The 19,365-nt window shown below is 42.0% G+C and overlaps 1 protein-coding gene across 4 annotated transcripts in view; it reads right to left on the bottom strand.

Annotated features, from left to right (window-relative positions):
* Positions 1-4,095: 4,095 nt before the first annotated feature.
* The window catches only part of ALKBH8 (alkB homolog 8, tRNA methyltransferase), a 55,610-nt gene continuing 40,340 nt past the window's right edge, over positions 4,096-19,365 (bottom strand). For all 4 annotated transcript variants that reach the window (XM_051779822.1, XM_051779824.1, XM_051779826.1 and 1 more), the window contains 2 exons: positions 13,280-13,429; positions 4,096-12,081 (listed from right to left, as the gene is read on the bottom strand). In XM_051779822.1, coding sequence (XP_051635782.1) covers positions 11,509-12,081; positions 13,280-13,429 — 723 coding nt within the window. In that variant the 3' untranslated portion in view covers positions 4,096-11,508. The remainder of the gene's footprint in view (positions 12,082-13,279; positions 13,430-19,365) is intronic.

The following is a 19,365-nucleotide window of genomic DNA, read 5'->3' as shown; positions in this document are numbered from 1 at the left end:
GTAATCACTTCATATAAAGTATATTAACACACATAAAAGAGATTTGCAATGATGAATGAAATGTCTTTACCTCTTTTCTTCCCAATAAATTATAGAAAACCATAGTGGCACACAGAAAGTGATAATGACAAGAAATCCGTAATTGTAGCAGCGAGAATACACAAAACAAAGCAAACTGGAGACAGTAGCTATTAATCTTCTTTAGTATTCCTAAACAGATCTTTATCATTTTCACTTTGCAAATAGAAACTGTTTCTGTGATATTTACAGGCATAACAGAACTGGAGTTCTGAAACTAAAATTTTTTATATTCTGGTAAACCTGAAGATTTTGTAATGTATGGAAAATGTTATCACTCTAAATCTCTCATAATCTAAGTGTTTGGGATGGCTCTCCATCCACCCAGTACTGTTGGGGAATAGTTTGTAAAATTCAGAACATTCGCTGTATGCAGTGACAGCTGTGTGACATTTATTACTGGCACATGGTTCCCCAAACATGCTCACTGCCATTCACTTTATATGGAGAATGTCTCAGCTCTGCTCAGGAGGGACTTACCTACACAGCTGACTTGCCATGTAATTTTCAGAAGTTCTCTTCATCCTGTATGCACACCAGCAGCTCACTATCACTCAGACTGATTGCTGTTTTTCTAGCCTGTATTTAATATCTGATAGACATGTAATTATTCCAATAGGATCATAGCATTTAACTGATCACTGTTAGTCTCCACTCTCTGCTGTCGTGCTCTATTGATATTAAGCTGTAGTTTCTATTCACCATGCTCTTCCCTATAACCTCTTTTATAATCTCCCTGCTTTTCCATCTCCTAGTACATTAAAGTAACTTCCTGACTTCCTACGCTGCCTTACAACTCTTAAGAGACTGAAATATGATTTAGTTACCTTATATCCAGTATCAACATGAGTGTGATGGAAATCCAGTCTCTCAATCGAAAGCCAGTAGCAGCAAGATGCACGCTTTAATCTGACCAGTGCATATGAAGCACATCTGTATTTGTATTTATATGGACTAGAAGTTACTTATTCATAATGCTTCTGAGGGGCAGAAGAGGCCTAATCCTGGCATAAGAACAGGACATTACTGTTTCCCCGAGCATGTATATGTTTCACAGAATCACAGAGTATTCTGAGTTGGAAGGGACCCACAAGGATCATATGGAGGAACAAATATTAAAAGTCGGGAAAATCAAAAAGGTAAAAGTGCACTGAATAAAGGTGCACTTTTATAAAGATTATTAAAGAGATTAAAGATTATTAAAGATTTATAAAGAGATTATTTCAGTGAAGACCAAAGTATGTCCTAAATAAGATTTGGGCCATAAAAGTTAGCACTGTTCTTTGTGGTTCGTTCCTCAAAAGGAAAACTGAGTACTCAAGTGGTCCATAGCTATGTGGGTGAAGTAAATACTTCTAAGTTAAGAGTACATAAATCTTTCAGGTTTGAGTTTGGGAAAGTACACCAAATGTGGTTCCTGATCTGAGACTGAGTTGTCGCTCAACATCAGGTGGGATGGGGCTTTGAGCAACCTGATCTAGTGAAAGATGTCCCTGCCAATGACAGGGGGTTGGACTAGATGGTTTTTGAAGGTCCTTCCAACACAAATCTTTCTATGATTAGTTTCTCCCGTTACGACTGGATTTTACTTCCAAGGCAACTCTGGTATTCCTGTCCCACTGCTAGAAAGCTGAAACAAAATTGCTTGCCCTCTGTTTTATCCCATTTGCCTGGGTCTAGCTCTGTGTGCCAGCCGATGGCCATCAGTTAATGCCTTCCTTAAACAGAGACAGTGGTTTTGTTTGCATAAAGAGTAGTGCTGCCAGGACAATGCAACCAGTTTGTAAAGAGATTAGAATCCCTATGGCGTTGTGTTCCCCAGACACTCCCTGCTATTACCAGAATAAATGAGAAGACAACAAAGAACTCAGCATTTACCTTGTGTAATATAGACTGGTTTGCAGACTGTGGTAAAAGCAGGCTTTTAAAGTGTGTTTGTGTCCAAATCTTAAGTGATTAGAGGGACATGTTTGTCCAGCAGAGCAGGCTGGTTCTGTCTGCACAGTAACATACATGTCTCTATAGAGCAGAAAACCTTGCAAACATTTCCTGCCATGGGAGCAGAGAATATTCTAGGAAAATCAAAGAGAGAATTCTGCGAGCAAGTCCTTCTGACTCTGAGTCTCCCTCTCAGACCACTGAGCTAACAGACTGTATATGGAGCCCCTGTCTACAAGCTGTTTCATTTACAAGGAATTCTGCAAGTCCTGCCCCTTCTGTCTGTATTGCTTTTGCATGGCAAGGTTTTGGTAGCAGGGGGCTACAGGGGCAACTTCTGTGAGAAGATGTCAGAAGCTTTGCCCATGTCCAACAGAACCAATGCCAGCTGGTTCCAAGAAGGACCCTCAGCAATTGTAGCAGGGCCTCTGGAGTAACACAGGCAAGAAGGAAAAAAAAATTATTGCAGAGAAGCAAATTGCAGGTAGAGAAGAGAGGAGTGAGAATACGTGTGAGAAACAGCCCTGCAGACATTGAAGTCAGTGAAGGAGGAGGAGGTGCTCCAGGTACCGGAGCTGAAGTTCCCCTGCAGCCCATGTGCAGCCTATGGTGAGGCAGCCGTGCTCCTGCAGCCCACAGAGGTCCACAGGGGAGCAGAGACCCACCTGCAGTCTCTGGAGGATCCCATGCTGGAGTAGGTAGATGTCCGAATGTTACCCCCAGGGGAAGTTCACGCTGGAGCAGGCTCCTGGCAGGACCTGTGGCTCCATGGAGTGAGGAGCACACACTGGAGCAGGTTTTCTGGCAGGTTTTCTTGTGACACTGCAGGGGACCCACACTGGACCAGCTTGTGAGGAACTCTAGCCTGTGGGAAGGACTCACAGTGAGAGAAGTCTGTGGAGGACTGTCTCTTGTGGAAGGGACCCCATGTTGGAACATGGACAGACTCTGAGTCCTCCTCCCCTAAGGAGGAAGAAGCAGCAGAAACAACATGTGATAAACTGACTGTCACCTTCATTCCCTGTACCCCTGTGCCACTGGGGAGAGGAGGCAGAGGATCAGGAATAAAGTTAAACCCAGAAAGAAGGGAGGGGTGGTGAGAAGGTGTTTTTAACATTTAGTTTTACTTTTCATTTTTCTATTCTGTTTTCCCATGATGGAATTGGTGAGTGACTTCTCCCTGATGTTATCTTAACCCATAAGCCTTTCTATTTTCTCTCCCCTGTCCAGTTGAGGAGGGGCATGATGGAACAGCTTTGGAGCGCAGTGGGCATCCAGCCAGAGTCAAACCACCACACTGTCATATTGCAACCCTGCACAGCTGAGAGAGCAAATGTGTCTCTCAACCACACAATTCCAAACAGAAACAGAAGCACTGCAAGAATAACAGCTATGTGGCTGTATCTCCGTCTGTGCACGCATTGGCAAAGTGATTTTCCTCATGGCACCATGCAGACCAGGCAGCTCCCTGGTGAGCTCAGAAGAGTTCAGCTCTCCATGCACATTCCTGTGGGTCCTTCTTCTCGTCACTGCTTAAACAGAAACATCAAAGCAAAGTAACTCCACAGAGCCCTCATATCCATGCCCTTCCCTGATGATAATTTTGAATATGATGTGCTCTTTCTTCTCAAACCTTTACTTCCTAGCTCCTCCAGAGCCTGGGGCCTTGTGTTTGACCACTACTGACTCTGAAATAAAACAAAAGCTGGTCGTAGGGAAGGGCACTTGATCCTGAAAGGAACAGGCTGTCCTGTTAGCAAGTACATGATACCCCTTGATTCTTAGCACCATGGAAATAGGGAAGATGGAAATCTAAAAATAGAGCACATCTAAAATTGCAATGAGCAATAGCCTTGTAGGCCTGAATGTTTGCACAAGGTACTTGCAGTCCTGCTTTGTGTATTGCTATTACTGAGCAGCTCTTCACCTACCTCCTATCCAAATTTCAAAGCTGTGTCCAAGCCTCAGGGGGCAGCCCTTTCTAAAGGCATTCTCATCACAGCTTGTAACAGTTCGTTAGGATACATGCCCGGAATAAAGACAAGTGCCACAGACATTCAAGCATACAAAATATCTTTTATTACAATGAGAATAATAATAATAATAAACTTAGCAAAGAGAATCAAAAACTAAAGAAGGATACAAAATAACTACCTTATCGGGTAGCATTAAAACAAATACTAAGAACAGCATTCAATACAGTATAATAAGCTCAGTAAAAAGGGAGTTAAAGGGATACCAAAAAAGGATCTTAACACGATATGGATAACTCTTAACACGATATTGGTTAGTAAAAGGGAAAATTTAAAGGGACAATATTATGGATACCAATAAAAGGGTATTAAAGGAACACTAAAGATATTAAATCTTTTCTTTCTCGGTTGCTTCCTATCAATAAACTGTGCTTACCCCCACAGACAGGCCAGGGCTGTCAGGATCTGCAGCAGCTGGTCGGTACCCATGCTTTAGCGGGCGTCCCTGCGGAGCAGCACAGTCTCGGTGGCAGGATGAGTATCGCTCAAACTCAGCAGTCCTGACACCCCATTTCTATCAGTTCCACATTACACTATGTGGGGCCAGTACGTAGTATAAGGTGATGCCTGAGTGGCAGCCAAACACCACCTAATGATTACCTAATGGCAACAGGCTGCGCATGCCCTACCTGTGGGGCAAGGGGCGAGTGACCCCTGCCCACATAATCTTCCTCCCATCATCATCTTTCTCACCCCTACGTATGATCTCTACCACTGTGTTTCAAGGGTAGATGTATCTATCTTGCAATATGTAGCAAAACCAAGGAGGAACTCAGCTCTGATAATAGGGGATATCAAGCTGACTTCTAAAAAGCACAATGGACCTTACAATTAGCCTGTGCCATGAAGTTACATTGTACCATACTCTCGCTGGTTTCACATCCTAATATGATTTCTTTCTCACGCCTCTATGCTCCATTGATCATCTAATTCGAAAGTACCCCCTTACACAGCTCCACAGAACTAAGCTCCTCCTGTGAAGTGTGGTCCACTTTTGTTTCACCAAATGTGATGCTGTAGAAATATATACGAGGAGACAGGAGATCACACTTCTATGTCAAGAGCTTCTCAAAGCTTTTGGCCTCAAAGACTCACCTTCATCTAAAAGCGTGCTCTGCCCCTTGTGTTGAAATCATGCCTCTGAGTGTGAGGGTGCAGAGAAGGACATGTAGGACTGTAAATTCAGCTCTTGAGCTCAGTGACCTACAAGTTTGGCACAGAAGAATTTTAGGAGAATCTGACTTTCTATGATTTGCCTGAGATGCAGAGAGCTGAGGGTATGACTGTCCTGCTAAGGGCAAATAACCCAACACCAAAGCTGGTATATTCAGCCTCCTTGAAGCTCAGGGATTGTCTTGAGCTTTTCTGCATCAAATTATGACTCAGTCATAGCATGAACAGGTGAGAGACCTGGCTCTGTTTAGGCTAAAGAGAAGCACACCATATCAGCAGCCAGGCCTGATTTGGACTGGTACTTCTACTGCAGGTCCATCGGACTACCCTTGTGTTCTTCAAATCCTCACTTAAACATTGACCCTTCGAAGAAGTCTGCAGTGTACCTGAGACAAGGGTGAATTATCCTCAGCTCCAGATGATTTGTTCCTGTACCTCTCAAACTACTCTGAGTACATAAATTGGTAGAAAAGATCTTGACCTAAATATTTGCATCTTTTTTTCAGATTAGCTGTTTTGTCTGCTACGAATAGGCTGATGGACTGCAGGATTCAAGGCTGAATATCTGGCAGATTCTTCTGAACAGCATATTGTTCTAAGTCTTCATCCTGCTCCAACATTTCCTACCATGCAATAGTTTTTCCAGAAGAAAGAAACTGGAATGCTGTTTGCTAGCACAGCAATGTGTGAATTCTCTGTCTTGATGGTTTATAATAATTCAGCTGTCGCTTCTTAAAAAAGCTTAATATAAACATTTCAATATACTCACCAAAAATTAGGAAAGATTAGGCAAAGCAAAAGCTTAGGAGGGGCTCAAATACCATCTCCTGCCACCTGGACCCTCAGTACATATCCCCATGTGTCCATGGAATAACCCTGAGTTGGGGAGATCTTACCTGTCTCAGGCCTCTTTCCTCCTACAAATTGTGTCTAATGTAATTTTCTTCCTTGAAGCCATCTCAAACAGAATTTTCAGCATAGCCAAGAGACAGGATCTGCAGTTTAAGACAAGTGTCAATCTGCCTTTGCTGGTGAGGAACAAGCCTATGGAACCAAATCCTACGTGAAATACAGCAGAAGAGGAGCAGCCAGCTGCACTCGCACTGCGCAAATGGAAACAGCACACGCCTCAGAGAATGTACAAAATAAGGTAGAAAGAGATAGGGATACAGACAAGGGGAGCAAGGATCACACAGCTGTGGGACAGGCTATTAGTAGCACACTGCTCCAGTATTTTCTAGGCACCACTGTGCAGGAAATAAATAGAACGGTTTTATTACAAGCAGAGGTTTCCGTGGCTGCTTCGTGCTGGGGCACTTGGGAGCCATTTTATTTAAAGGATTGGAGAACTAATTTGTGGTCAAGGACTAGTGGTTCTACTTGGAGTTCCTTATTGCTGCTGCTTACTTGCTGCTACATACAGTTCTGCTTGGGGTTGCCTATTGCTCTGCTTATAGTTCCACCTGCTTACTGCTACTTATTGTTACTTACTGTTCTCTTTGCTTACTATTACAGTGCCAAGGCAAGCCGGGAAGAACATAAGGTGGTGAGACCAGCTTGGGCTCACTGCCAGGGAACCATGCGGCCGGGGGCAGGGAAACAACCTGATAGGTGGATGAGGACAACCAAGGGATAGCATCAGAAAGCAAAGATTGCCTTTTAAGGAAGAAAAGAGCGAGGCCTGGCATGGGAGGAGCGAGGGAGTGGTTATGCTAAGCAAAGGGCCTTGAAAGGGCTCGTCCCTCCCATCCAGGGGTGCTCTCGAACCAGGACACAAGTTTGTGCACCCAGCGTGCTGTTAATAAAGTTCTTTGTTTCACTGTACTTGGCCGTCTTCTAAATTTTACTTAGAGAGATTTGTCACAACTGCAAAGGAGAGACATAAGGGGCCAAGATAGTACACCCTGTTAACCATACAGAAGGCAAGGCAGAAAAGCTAACGTAATCCAAATTTTGAAATTTGCAGAAATATGGACCCAGTGACAAAGGAAATTTGTGGGCTGCACATTGAAGCCCCTTCCAGATTGACATAAAACAGGTAAAAACAGACTTAACCAGTCAGTCCAATGGCTGAAGCATGGCTTGCCATAGGGAAGAGTACTTGAAATTTTTCCATATTGGCTTTTTTTATGTTTTACTTAAAGTATAAAGCTTTTTTGTATTGTTCTGTGCACATGGAAATGTCTTTTTTTTTCCACATACAGAACTTCACTACAGACATCCACAATTTCTTCACCACAGATTTCAGCAAAACCATGCTGAAAATTGTTGTGCACAGAAAAATAAAGATCTTGACAAACTTCACTAAAAATAGAGACACAGTTCTGAAATACTAACAAACACTAAACAGGAAAAAAAACACAACAGCATACCACCAAAACAGGCAAATAGCAAACTTAAGACTTCTGTTGCTCAGAAAAGACCTAAATATTCTCTTAGAATGATCATTTGGAAGCTTCACCAGAAATAGGTTCTCAAGTAGATTTTGATGTTTTGATCAAAGACTGACATATAAATCTATCAAGAAGACTTCCATCATATTAAAACTTCTGGAGAAGTTCAAAAACAGGGCAAATTGCCTTTACTACTGCATTCTCCTCTATGCTGCCTTCATATAGCCTTGGGGAGCAGTAGAAAAGCTCATCTTCTGCTCACTGTGCCAAGGCCAGCCCTTCAAACTCTCTGAAGAGAAGCTGTGGTCCCTGTGCAGCTTTCTGTGGTTCTCAGTGAGTAAATCAATGCAGTCAGCATGTTGCCCTGTGCCATCTGCTGCCCTAAACCTCTCCTTGCTAAACTTAAGATGAGCACTTCAAGGGAAATCCAGCTTCTCTGAGGTCTGAAGGAGTTTTTGTGATTGGCATGGCTGCACCAGGACATCACTCTATGAAGTTAAAAGAAGTCCTCTGTGCTTTGCAGGTTTCATTTTCTGTCTGCCCCTGGGACAACAAATCACATCATTGTTTCCGTAGCTTTAAGCCCAGGGATGCTCTTGCTTTGTCAGGACAGGACAGTGCAATATTTGGTTCAATGGAGGTACCTGACCTGGGGTTGCCTTGGTGGTCTCTGGAACAGGAAGTTGGGAATAAAGGGGACAGGGAACCCCAAAACAGCCACCTCTGGTCACACCAGACATTTGTCTGCCTGTGCCCGGAGCCAAACCAAGGGTCATATTTGGGCCAGAGCAGAAACTCCCACCTCCCTACTTCTGGGTGTGCTGAGGCACTTTTGAGGATGACTGGGACATCAGGGAGTACTGCCAAAGGAGAGGCATTTGCATTCACAGCACAGGTCATACCCACATGGAGCTTGGCTTTCCTTTTATCTTCTAGACTGCAAATGAATAAGCATTTAAGCACACTTGTTATTTAAATAAGGCCAAAAAAGGAACATAAGTACTATGAAAACCACTGCACTGTGAAACATTTAACATTTAAATCCAATTGTTCACCTTAAAGAGTTTCATCTCCTCATTACACTTCCAGAAGGTAAAAAGGGGCAAGTGAATACTGTAGAGGGTAGCTTCGTGGCACGTAATTCTGTGTTGGAAGAACTCCTCAGTAAACGTCTGCAATACATTTTGTTAACATCAACGTGCCATCCTCCCTTGTCATTTTCTCCTTCACCACTTGATTCCTCTTTGAGCATCTGAAGAGGCTGCCTGACTTTAATCAAAGAAATGTTTCATAACATTTCCAGAGGATGTCAGAGTACTTTTAACTCTTTTAGCGTCTTTCAAGAGCTGACGTGCTGCTGTGACCATCCTCCAGCTCACAGCCCTCAGAAGAGCCAGGAAAACCCTGTTTGGTAAGGAGTTATGTATTGCATGTTAAACCCAGTGTGCCTGTTCAACCAGCATTGCCCAAGCTTGTGTTCTTCATGCCAGAACCTCCTTCCAGAACCAGCATCTGCTGAGACCCATCACCATCAGGCTGCCTGGGACATAGAGAGTAACACTTTCTGCTCTGAGCTAGGGTGAAATGAATTAGAAATGCTGCTGTGACTTAGCATTCAACTGTTCAGGGTTTATGTCAACTTGATGCATTCAAGCCCCAGGTTAGAACACTGTGCCCAGCTCAGAGCCAGCAGTGAATTTGGAGGCAGCACCTCTGAGCTATCCCCAGGCAGAACAGGAGTACATTGAGGAATTGAGCACAGCTGCAGACTTGATTCCTAATTTGTCACACAAGGTCAAGATATGGCAATGCTTCAGACTGTTTCAAGCAATGCTTGTGTTTCTTGCCAGCACACTGTATATTCTTACAGAAAATGCACCTACAGGCAAATGTACAAACAGCAGCTGCCATGTGCTCAGCAAGAGTCCAGGTACCAGTAAACACAGGGCCATGCAGATAGCGAGCTTGAGAGATGTAGTCCATGGTCCTCCTCCTTTATTCTACATGCATGCAATTCACATAATCAGAAATAACAGGAGCTCAATTTAGTGAGTCAGTCACTGCACAGACACCCAGCAGAGGCTGTTCCTGCCCTCTCTCACCAGGGACACACTGACATTGTGTGGCACTGCGTCCTAGCTCTGGTCCCACAGTCCAGCTGGGAACTGGGTGCATTGCTGCACTCAGACACAGCGTCCCAGTACTGAAGCCAGCTCAGAGACCTTGATGGAAAACATGCTTCCAGCTATGTGATACTCCTTGAATGCATGCAAATCAACTCCTGAATGTGCACAAGCAGGCTCACAGCCACAGACAAGCTTCCATGTAGCCCAAAGGAAAGAAATCAGTTATGACAGGGCTACCTGGACAATATGTGCAGCTCAGGAATGAGATCTTCCCCAAGGGCTCTTTGAAAGCAGATAGTGAGCAGGACACACACGAGGTGAATTGTGGTGGCAGCAAATTCCTCTCTTACCACTGTCATTCCCATCAGGCTTCCTCCACTATAAGATGGGAGCCCAGGAGAAATGGTGACTGCGAGCAAACTGCCAGCACAGCAGTCTTTAAACTGTGAGGCAGGCAGGAGTAGGCCAAGGGCATGCAGCTGATCTCCAAGTTCCCATATGATTTAGGGTGGACACCTCGGTTTAGATGCCATCAGTTGCAGCAACATGATCTGCCTATACCATAGGTCTTGCTACAGCTATAGGTAATAAAGCAATATAACAGGCAGCTTAGCAGCCCTGGTTTCCAGAGGCACCAATAGCCACTCACCCTGCAAAAGCCAGCCCAGTATATTTTAATTCTAGAAATGCATTGCAGGTGGCACTCCCCTTGGATAGCACAAGAGTTGTGTTAAATAAATTGTGCTAGTCATTGCAGACCACAGCCAAAAGGGCTGCTGAGTCAGCCAGCCCAGCATCAGTTCCTCTCTACTCCAGTTCTTTGCTCTTCTGAAGTGCAGTAAATAAAACTTGTTCCACTGCCAACTTTCAGAGGTTGAAACTACCCTGTAGAAAATCTGCACCAATACTGCTTTCTCTTTAATATATTTCCTGGTTTTTTCACCGGGGGATCTAAGGGTCACCCCACAACAACACAACTCCTGGTGCTACTGGCACAGAGACCTGTGCTCACAGGAACACAGGCATCTAGCAGAGTTGGCCAGGGTATTCCAGCTGGGCAACTCACACCTCAGAGGAGCTTTCAAACAACATTACAATGAAGAGCTACGGAAATATGGGGAGTGACAGCATAAATTGTGGGTGTTTGAGAGTCAAGGAAGAGAAAAATGGTTGTGGTATCCTCACTGATTTTCCAGTTCCCTTTGAGGAAACCATTATTACCACAACCAAGAGAGTAAATTCTAAACTGAAAGAGATCTGTGACCCCTCATGGATACCAAAACAGGTAGGATCAAATTTGAGGCAATGTTTTGACTCTTCACCCAAACTACTTCACATGCCATTCATTCCCTCCTCCCTGGCCCACAGTTTTACACAGCAAACAGCTCTGCTTTTCCTGCCCAGAGCTCCATTCCAATTACCTGTGGGCTGCAGAGAGACCACTACAGCTACACCACCATAAAGCAGTGTAAGAGAAGGGAGAACCAGGCCCTTTGTCTTTAAAAGCTCAACACTGATTTGCATGGCCAGTATTTTCCCACTTAATCCTCTCCACTGTAATTCACAGAAGTAAACACTCTGCAGATGTAGTACCTGAATTTGGCCATTATTTTGTTAAAATATGCACACAGTGCTAGCCACCATTATTAATTCAAACACAGGCTTTATTCTGCTATTTTTAAAGAGGCAATAGCTGCAGCCTGCAGCCTGCATTAAAAATACCTTTCACACTGCAAAAAACAAAGACAGTGGAGGAAACACCACAGGCTACAACTTTTCTAGAATCACACACCAGTTTCCCTGATCATAGTAACTCTTCTGAACCCTCACACAATCCAGGGATCTGCACACTGCTTCCAGTTCCCCTTCACAGAATACATGGTAATAGCGGTGGAAAACAGGGCTGACTTCTTGTGATTCCTTGGAGTCAGCTGGAACCAACACTGTATCAACACTTTCCTCTTTCTTTTTAGTACCACTTTTCAGGTGCCAGGGAACCAGCAAATCTTGAGACTGAAAGGAGGTTCGGTTAGTGTGAACAGGCAGTTTGGAGTCTGCTCCTACTGGCCTTGCATCGCAGCCTTCGTCCTTCAAGTCATTAATGAGTTGGTCAGAACATGCTGAGTCTTGGCTGCTGCTTCCAGGCACTTGATCAGTAAGCAGTCTCTGGGTTGTGCCAGTATTGATTTCCTTTTCTTTGCCTTTACTACCATTCTTTTCCTTAAGGTATTTAGACTTCTGGTTTTTGTATTCTTGTTCCATTGCCCAAACATAAATGAGTGCCATTCCACCAGGTCTTAGAAGCCGGGCTAGTTCACGGATAGTAGCCAGTCTCCGCTCCTGGAAAGGAAAAGCAGAAACGTGAAGCTAGTACATAAACAAAAAGTAAGGAGAATGGCAGCAACTCCTCCTTACTGTCCCCCCGAGATACAATAAAAAATAAAAGTAAGGGATTTTTTCACTACTCATTTTCATTCATAATACAGTCCATCACTATGTGCAAGCCAAGACGTTTTTCTAAACACGGTTCTCACTGAAACACATCTTCAGCACAAGGATGGTCAAGCATTGGAACAGGGTGCCCAGGGTAGTGGTGAAGTCACCATCCCTGGAGGTATTTAAAAGACATGTAGATGTGGCACTTAGTGACACGGTCTAGTGCTGGACTTGGCAGTGCTGGGTTAACAGCTGGACTAGATGATCCAAAGGTCTTTTCTAACCTAAATGATTTTATTATTCTCTTTCCATTTGAAAATAGTCCTGTGCTGAGCATAACAGTCCATCTGAAAATGATGCATGCCTCTTCAAGAAGGTTATTCATTATTTAAAATCCCAGATTTAAATCTACCAAACCTGATGATGCACACCCTAAGTTTGCAGTTGAAGGAGTCAGATTTACAGCTTAAACACAGGTCCTCTGACCACCCAAACAAACACATCAGCCTTCTCCAAAACAGACTTCTTTCTACTTTTTTATACTGGATTTGGAAACATTTGCTGCATTTCTCTATTGACAGATCCATGGGGCCCCAAGATGGCTTCATGGTCTAGAAGTTTGTTACCATCACGCATTTCCTGCCAGGAGAACTTTACAGAGCCCAGAGATAAAGCAGACCAGTGAGCAGTGTCCCTTTCATTCAGAGATGGAAAATGAATGCACAGAGGGAAAAAACCCAAAACTACAAGATCTGCCCAAGAGCCAAAGATCCGAGCCAGGAAGAAATATAGCTCCTGACTCCCAAAGCAGAGCCCCCTTCTCCTATGTCATTAATTGTAAGCAGACAAAAAGGAAACATAAACATTTAGACCAAAGCACCAGGAGGAGCAAGGGAATCTGACAAGGAGAGAGACAATATGAACAGAAAAGTCTAAGAAGCAGCAGTAGCATAGCAGCTTAACTCTGCTCTGACAGCTGCTTACACTGAATGCAAATCTTCAACTTCTTCCCATTTTGGTCTTCCCTTTGTTTTCACTGTAGTATTAGCAGCTCTGCACAGCAGTACAGTAGCACAGTGGAACACAGGGAGGGGTGACTTACTGCTGTTGAGAAATGGTGTATTACAGCAATAGAAATGCAGGCGTCACAGGAACCACTGCGTATTGCCACCGACAGGGCATCACAGACAAAAGCCTGGAAATGTTTTTCTCCACAAATATCCACCAGGTTTTTGCTGCGATCACAGCCAACCTAGAACAGAAAGTGTTTCGTTAAGCTTTTCATAAGAGGATAATTACAAAACTGGAAAATGATTTTCACTTGATGCTTACAGTAATAGAGTCATCACAGTCTCCTACTGAGGGAACACATTTTAGTTTGAAATCAAAACAAGAGCGAGAGTGAGAAAATAGCCTTAAGAGGAATAAATGGTTCCCAGGTATAGACAAGAAGAAAACAATCCTGATGCTAACTTAAAACAAAGCTGGAAGACTGGATAGTAAACAGCTCATTATACCACCTTGATTTTGATAGTAGACAGCTCATTATACAACCCTGATTTTGAACCAGCTTAAGATGGACCAGGTTTCAACCCAACTTTTCTTCAAAACTAATTCAAAGTATCTTGAAATCAGCAAAATGAGAAGTGACCTAACCTCAGTATTTTCTTTCCATTTCAATTGCCATTTGTTAACTTGACAACATTTGAAGCACCTAAATACTGAACTAACAAAAGCTGACCTACTAGTGCAAATGACCATCTGGTGACTTCGGTGGCATCACTATAGTATGTCATACAGTGACACTGATCACAATCAGGTTTTCTCACTTCAGTGGAAGTAAGGAAGTGCTCAGATACAGTCTTCTTACTCCTCAGTATCATGATCCACAAAAAATTTAAGCACAACATCATATTCCAAGGTTCTGTACAGTCCAGGTGAAATGACCCCTAAAAACCATTTCAGAACACCTCATAAAATATCTGGTTTTTGCCCCTTTAAACTTTGCCCAGTGTCCATGACAAAGACAGCAAGACTTACCATCTTTGAAAAATCAGCATCTAGAAGAAGCTTTTTTACATGCTTGCAAAAAAACAATAAACCCAAACTGATCAATACCCTTTCTAAAAGAAAGAAATAGAGTGAGGCATGCACCACCCTCATTTTCACATCTGCCATGCACACTGAACACTCTAACCAAAGCCCTGCTACCAGGTTGTATATCGAACTCTGCTTGTATACAATTATTAAATTTATTTTTGTTTTCAATGACCAGCAACAAGTAGATAGCAGAGAATAGGTTCAGAATCCTAAATAATTACTGCTGACGATATTTATTGCATTCAATACTGAAAGAATACTAAACCATCTTTGACACAAGAAGAATAACAAACAACTTGCTCTGCTTAATCAACCCAGCAGAGACAACAGTACTGCTAAAATTAAAAATCTCTTTTGCAGTGATTAAAATATATTTGTTTTCCATCATAATTTTTCATTTTATCAGTTCAAATCATTTTATCCTTTAGCCTACCATCACAGTTTTGAAGAAAACTAGAATTCTGTTCCAGTCGTATATCCTGAAAGCTTCCAGATGAGCTGCTTTCTAGTCAGGTCCCTGATTTTTGATCCAACGTAAATGAAACAGCTGTGAAAATGCCAACCTGACAACACAAGATAATCCTCCACAAAAATAGCACTATGAGTGTACATATTGTCCTGCCAGTTCACAATAAAAAGACCTGAAAAGATCAATCCTAGCATTGCTTTCTTCCCATGTATTTCTTGGCCTCTCACATTTACTGAAGCACTGAGTGAATAGAGTTGTTCATGAATAAAAAAAAGAAATTTGTGTTTACTTGGAAGTAAACATAAATCCCCATCACTTCACACTGGAAGCCAACTCAAGTGTCTTTAAATTACTCTGGCAACCTGCACTTTGGCAATTGCACACCTCATTACTGGTGCCTTTAACTACTTCTGCAATTAAGACATTAGCTTGCAGTACTTAATAACAAAACTCAAAGGACCAAATTCACTGCTGGTAGAAGGAGGGAGAAGAACACTTGCAGCTTCCACTGACAGCAAGCTTTCCCAGAAAGAATTGCTTTGGCCCTCCATATCTACAGAGAAAACAGGCTGGATAATGGAACACAATCCTCTGTTCCCAAAATGACCTTGAAAAGGACTACAATGTATGTTGATGAAATCCAATGAACTGAGAATGAGAACAAAGGCATGACTGCCAGAATGCAAAGTCCTCATTTGCATCTAAATTATATCAAATGTTATGAAGTCAGGCTTACTTGTATTGTCCTACTTACTAAAGCCAATGTTCACCCAACAGCAAAAAGATGCTGTTTTGCAATGAAAATGGAGACCTTGAAATAGATCACTTTGAATGCGCAGCTGCTCTACAATAGGTATCTTAGCCTAAACTTTATGTGTTTTTAAATGTAAATGTGATAACAGGTATTATGCATATATGCATAAATGGTGGACACAGGAAGTCACCACAGATGCCTGGTGCAGAAGCTAGGAAAATTTAGAATTATTTTACTACTATTATCTCTGTATAATATTTTAAAATAATTATAATCACACATTCCTGCATTTACTGGCTTACAAGAGACATGCATTCAGTAAAAACCAAAATACATTGGTTTCAGTCACTTAGAAAACAATAAGTTATCAATACCCAGATAACTTTCGTGGTGCAATGCCAGCTTGCAGCTGGAAAATGAGCCTATCTGTGGTTTTTATGAGTACAGAAAACATTTATAGCAAGGGCCAGAGATCCCAAACTCAGCTTTTCCCAATTCCGTTACTAACTGATTTCTACATTCTAAAGCATGCAGAAGCTTTGATGTGATGAAACTTCATTTACAGAAAAGAGTTCAAAAGACTGTTTTAATTAACAACAGGTTTATTTTTCTCTTTCTAATTAAATATGTATTCAAACATTTTTAAAAAACCCTCAAAATATAACTGGAAAGCTTTAATTTTTGCCAGTCCATATCTCTAATTTTTATGCTCAGCACAGGATATTTATTGTCCTTGCTGACATCTTTTCCAGAAGAGTGCAGAAAGGTAGATGAACTACTATTAGTTCAGTGCCCAAATCCAACCAAATCTAGTACATCTCTTGGTGAGACAAGCTGTATACATTTTAACAGTTCTCCATTTCTCATTATCTATGAGTCTTCTCAATCATTTCTTATACCTGTTTTCCCAGTTTTCTAAATCAAATTCCTTGCTCAGTCCCATCAATTTCTCACGTATATCTCAAATGGCATGGCTGACTATTCAGCTGCATCTACTCTTAGTGAGTCCACCTCTCCGCAAGTTGCTCTACTCTTTATAGTATTTCCCCAAAGGAGGCTGGCTTCTCAGGCTTCTTGGATTTTTCACAGGTAACCATTCCCACAGTCCTGCTTTTTTGGGAAGTACCACCACCCTTGTCTTCACTGCTTTCTGTGATGTGGACAACAGCACACAAGAGCACCAGAATAGCCACAGAAACCTATGTACTGTGGCTGAAATCCACTTGGATTTCAGGCATTGATTTTCATTGTATCTGCATCCAACTCTTATATTAAGCCAGGAAATATTAGTATGGAGGCCTGTAACTCTGTAACTAGAAGCCCAGCAAACACAAAACCTAGGAAAGAAGCAAAGGTATGTTGTCATTCTGGCAAACCACACCCACTCTGGGCATGCTGGGTAACACAAACCTTGAGAAAATAAAAATAACAAAAAAAGACCAAGATAAAAGAGGAGAAGGGAGGGAGAAACAAATGTAACACCTGTGATTTGTTTGAGTTTGCAGCAGCCCTGTACTGCCTTCCTGGGAACAGATAACACAGGTAGATATCCCATCCTGCTCTCTCATGTTTCTAGGCACCTTCATCTCCACCGTTTCAGCCAGGAGTAGCTACAGTAAATTTTATAAAATCTACTTAACACAATGGTTTGGAATAGATCATTAGCGGGAAAAACACACTAAATAAATCGCTTGCTTTGTAATGGTGTTGCAAATCTGGAAAAGATAAATTCTCTTGGAAGCTTAAATATAGGTAAAGACAGGTCGAGGTTGCCTACCATCATATATTTTCTTTCTACATTATCTCATTATAACTAACGTGGTAGAATTAGTTCATTTAAGTATCTGGAAACCTGATTTATTCAGCACATTAGAAAGCAATGAAGAAAACAACATCTAATTCTGAAATCCAGTCACCGAATGGAATTATGTGGCTCCCCAGAGAAATACCTCAGCTATAACTAATAGCATGAGAACCTCAAGGAACCAAATTACATTCCAGCAAACACACACACACACACACATAGAAAAAGAGACGCCAGCACAACCACAGCAAGACAGACAAATCTCCTTGCTCCAGTTGGTCTGAGTCAGGTTTTTAGCATTCCTTTCACGTAGTGTTTTGGTTTTCCATTGCACATAGCCAGGGTGTCTCTGGAAACAAAGCAGTATGCCTAAGATGCGCAGTTCATTTCTCAATGACAAAGCAACAGAACCAAGCTGAGCGACTCAGCATTCATTCTGGGTTTATGTTGCTGTTGCCCAGTTCCTTCTGAGCTCTCTTCCCACATCTCTTATCAATTTAATGACTGCTATCCATTGAGAGAAAAGGGCAGGAAAGCTTCCTCCGTCTTGCCCTTCAATTGCTAAAATATGATGAACTTGCTCCAGGTATACCTTTACTAATTAGTTTTGTCCTTCCTGCTTTTACTTTCTACTAATAAGTCCTTGGGAGAGAAATCTGTTCTTAATAAGTATGAACCCAACTATAACCCACCCAACATTATGCAACTATACCACAGCAAATATTAATCCTCTCTCTTCCCCACACCCTGGAAAAATCAAATTCTTATAAAGTTCCAGTGAATCCCAGTTTGGGACAATAATGCAGGAAACAGAGATGAACATCTTGCAGAAAAAGGGTGTCTTACAAGGTCTTGTGAAATATAAACTATATTACCAATTACCTTTGAATGACACACACTACAGAAAAAGGAACATCTGTATTAAAGCAAATAATTTTGGCTCCTGCATAGCCACAATTTTTTTCCTAGCATCACTCTTCTGTCAAGGAGAGTAATTTCTTTACATATAAAGAAAAAATATCTACCCAATGGCATTTTCAGTTGTTTGCAACTGGATTTCCCACCAGTTTATTAGTTCAATTAAAAATGTAAACCACAAATTTGAAAGGTTTCAATGTCTTTCATTCACACACCAGCCCTGTGAGGATGTTGAACGTTCTTTCGGGGATTTACACATCACCACACCTACCTGAACACTGGAAACTAGGAGACAAAGCTAAAGCTCATAAAAATTGATGAGATCCTTGTAATAATGTTAACTGGCTCTGGAATGAAACCTTTGTGGTAAGGGGGGAATGGCTAAGGCTCAGACACAGCATTCCATAAATATTTGCTTACAAATATGAATATTAAGTTTGAAAGCACTTAAATAAAATCTGTTAAAATAATTCCCCCAAATGAGGTTGGGTGGGGAGAGAATTGTGGATAAACAACCCTAAAATCATGTCTCTCTTTTGCATACATTCAAACAATAAAAAAGCTGGGCGAGACAGAAAAAAAGAGTAATCTGAAACTCTATTAAATTCAACCTTTCTCCAGTCTTTGTCCTAGCTACATCAGACATGGATTCCATCTCTAACTCAAACACTCTTAATCTGAATTTATTTGTCATGAAATTGCTGCTCTTTATTGCTGCTCTCTCACTGTGCCAGAATCATGCAGCCATTACGGCACTGTCATTTTTGCTGAGCATAGATGGACTTGTGCATTTCATTGTCACACAAGGATACTCAAGTGGATAAGGCTGCATGTAATCATCCAAAGAAACTGAAGCAAATACAATAGCATAGGCCACAGCAGAGATATGTTGACAGTGCCTGATGCTTAAAACCACCAAGAGAGCTACCTTAGCTTTGATCTACCATTAGCACTGCTACTTAAAACATAAAAGCATAAAGTAACCTTTACAGCACACTGCTTGCCTTCAGGAAGCAGTTACATCCATTCTCCTGAGACACTGTGCTGGTCTGTAGATGAAAATAAGCAAACGCAAAGTCTAAAGTCTGTCTCCACCAAGAACAACTACTTGTCACCAGTGGAAAATAAAATGTTGAGGGAGGC

This window comes from Manacus candei, unplaced genomic scaffold (genome assembly GCF_025592945.1).
Source record: "Manacus candei isolate 608988 ecotype Guabito, Panama unplaced genomic scaffold, ASM2559294v1 h1tg000014l, whole genome shotgun sequence".
NCBI lineage: Eukaryota > Metazoa > Chordata > Aves > Passeriformes > Pipridae > Manacus > Manacus candei.
This window is presented reverse-complemented; position numbering and strand designations above follow the sequence as displayed.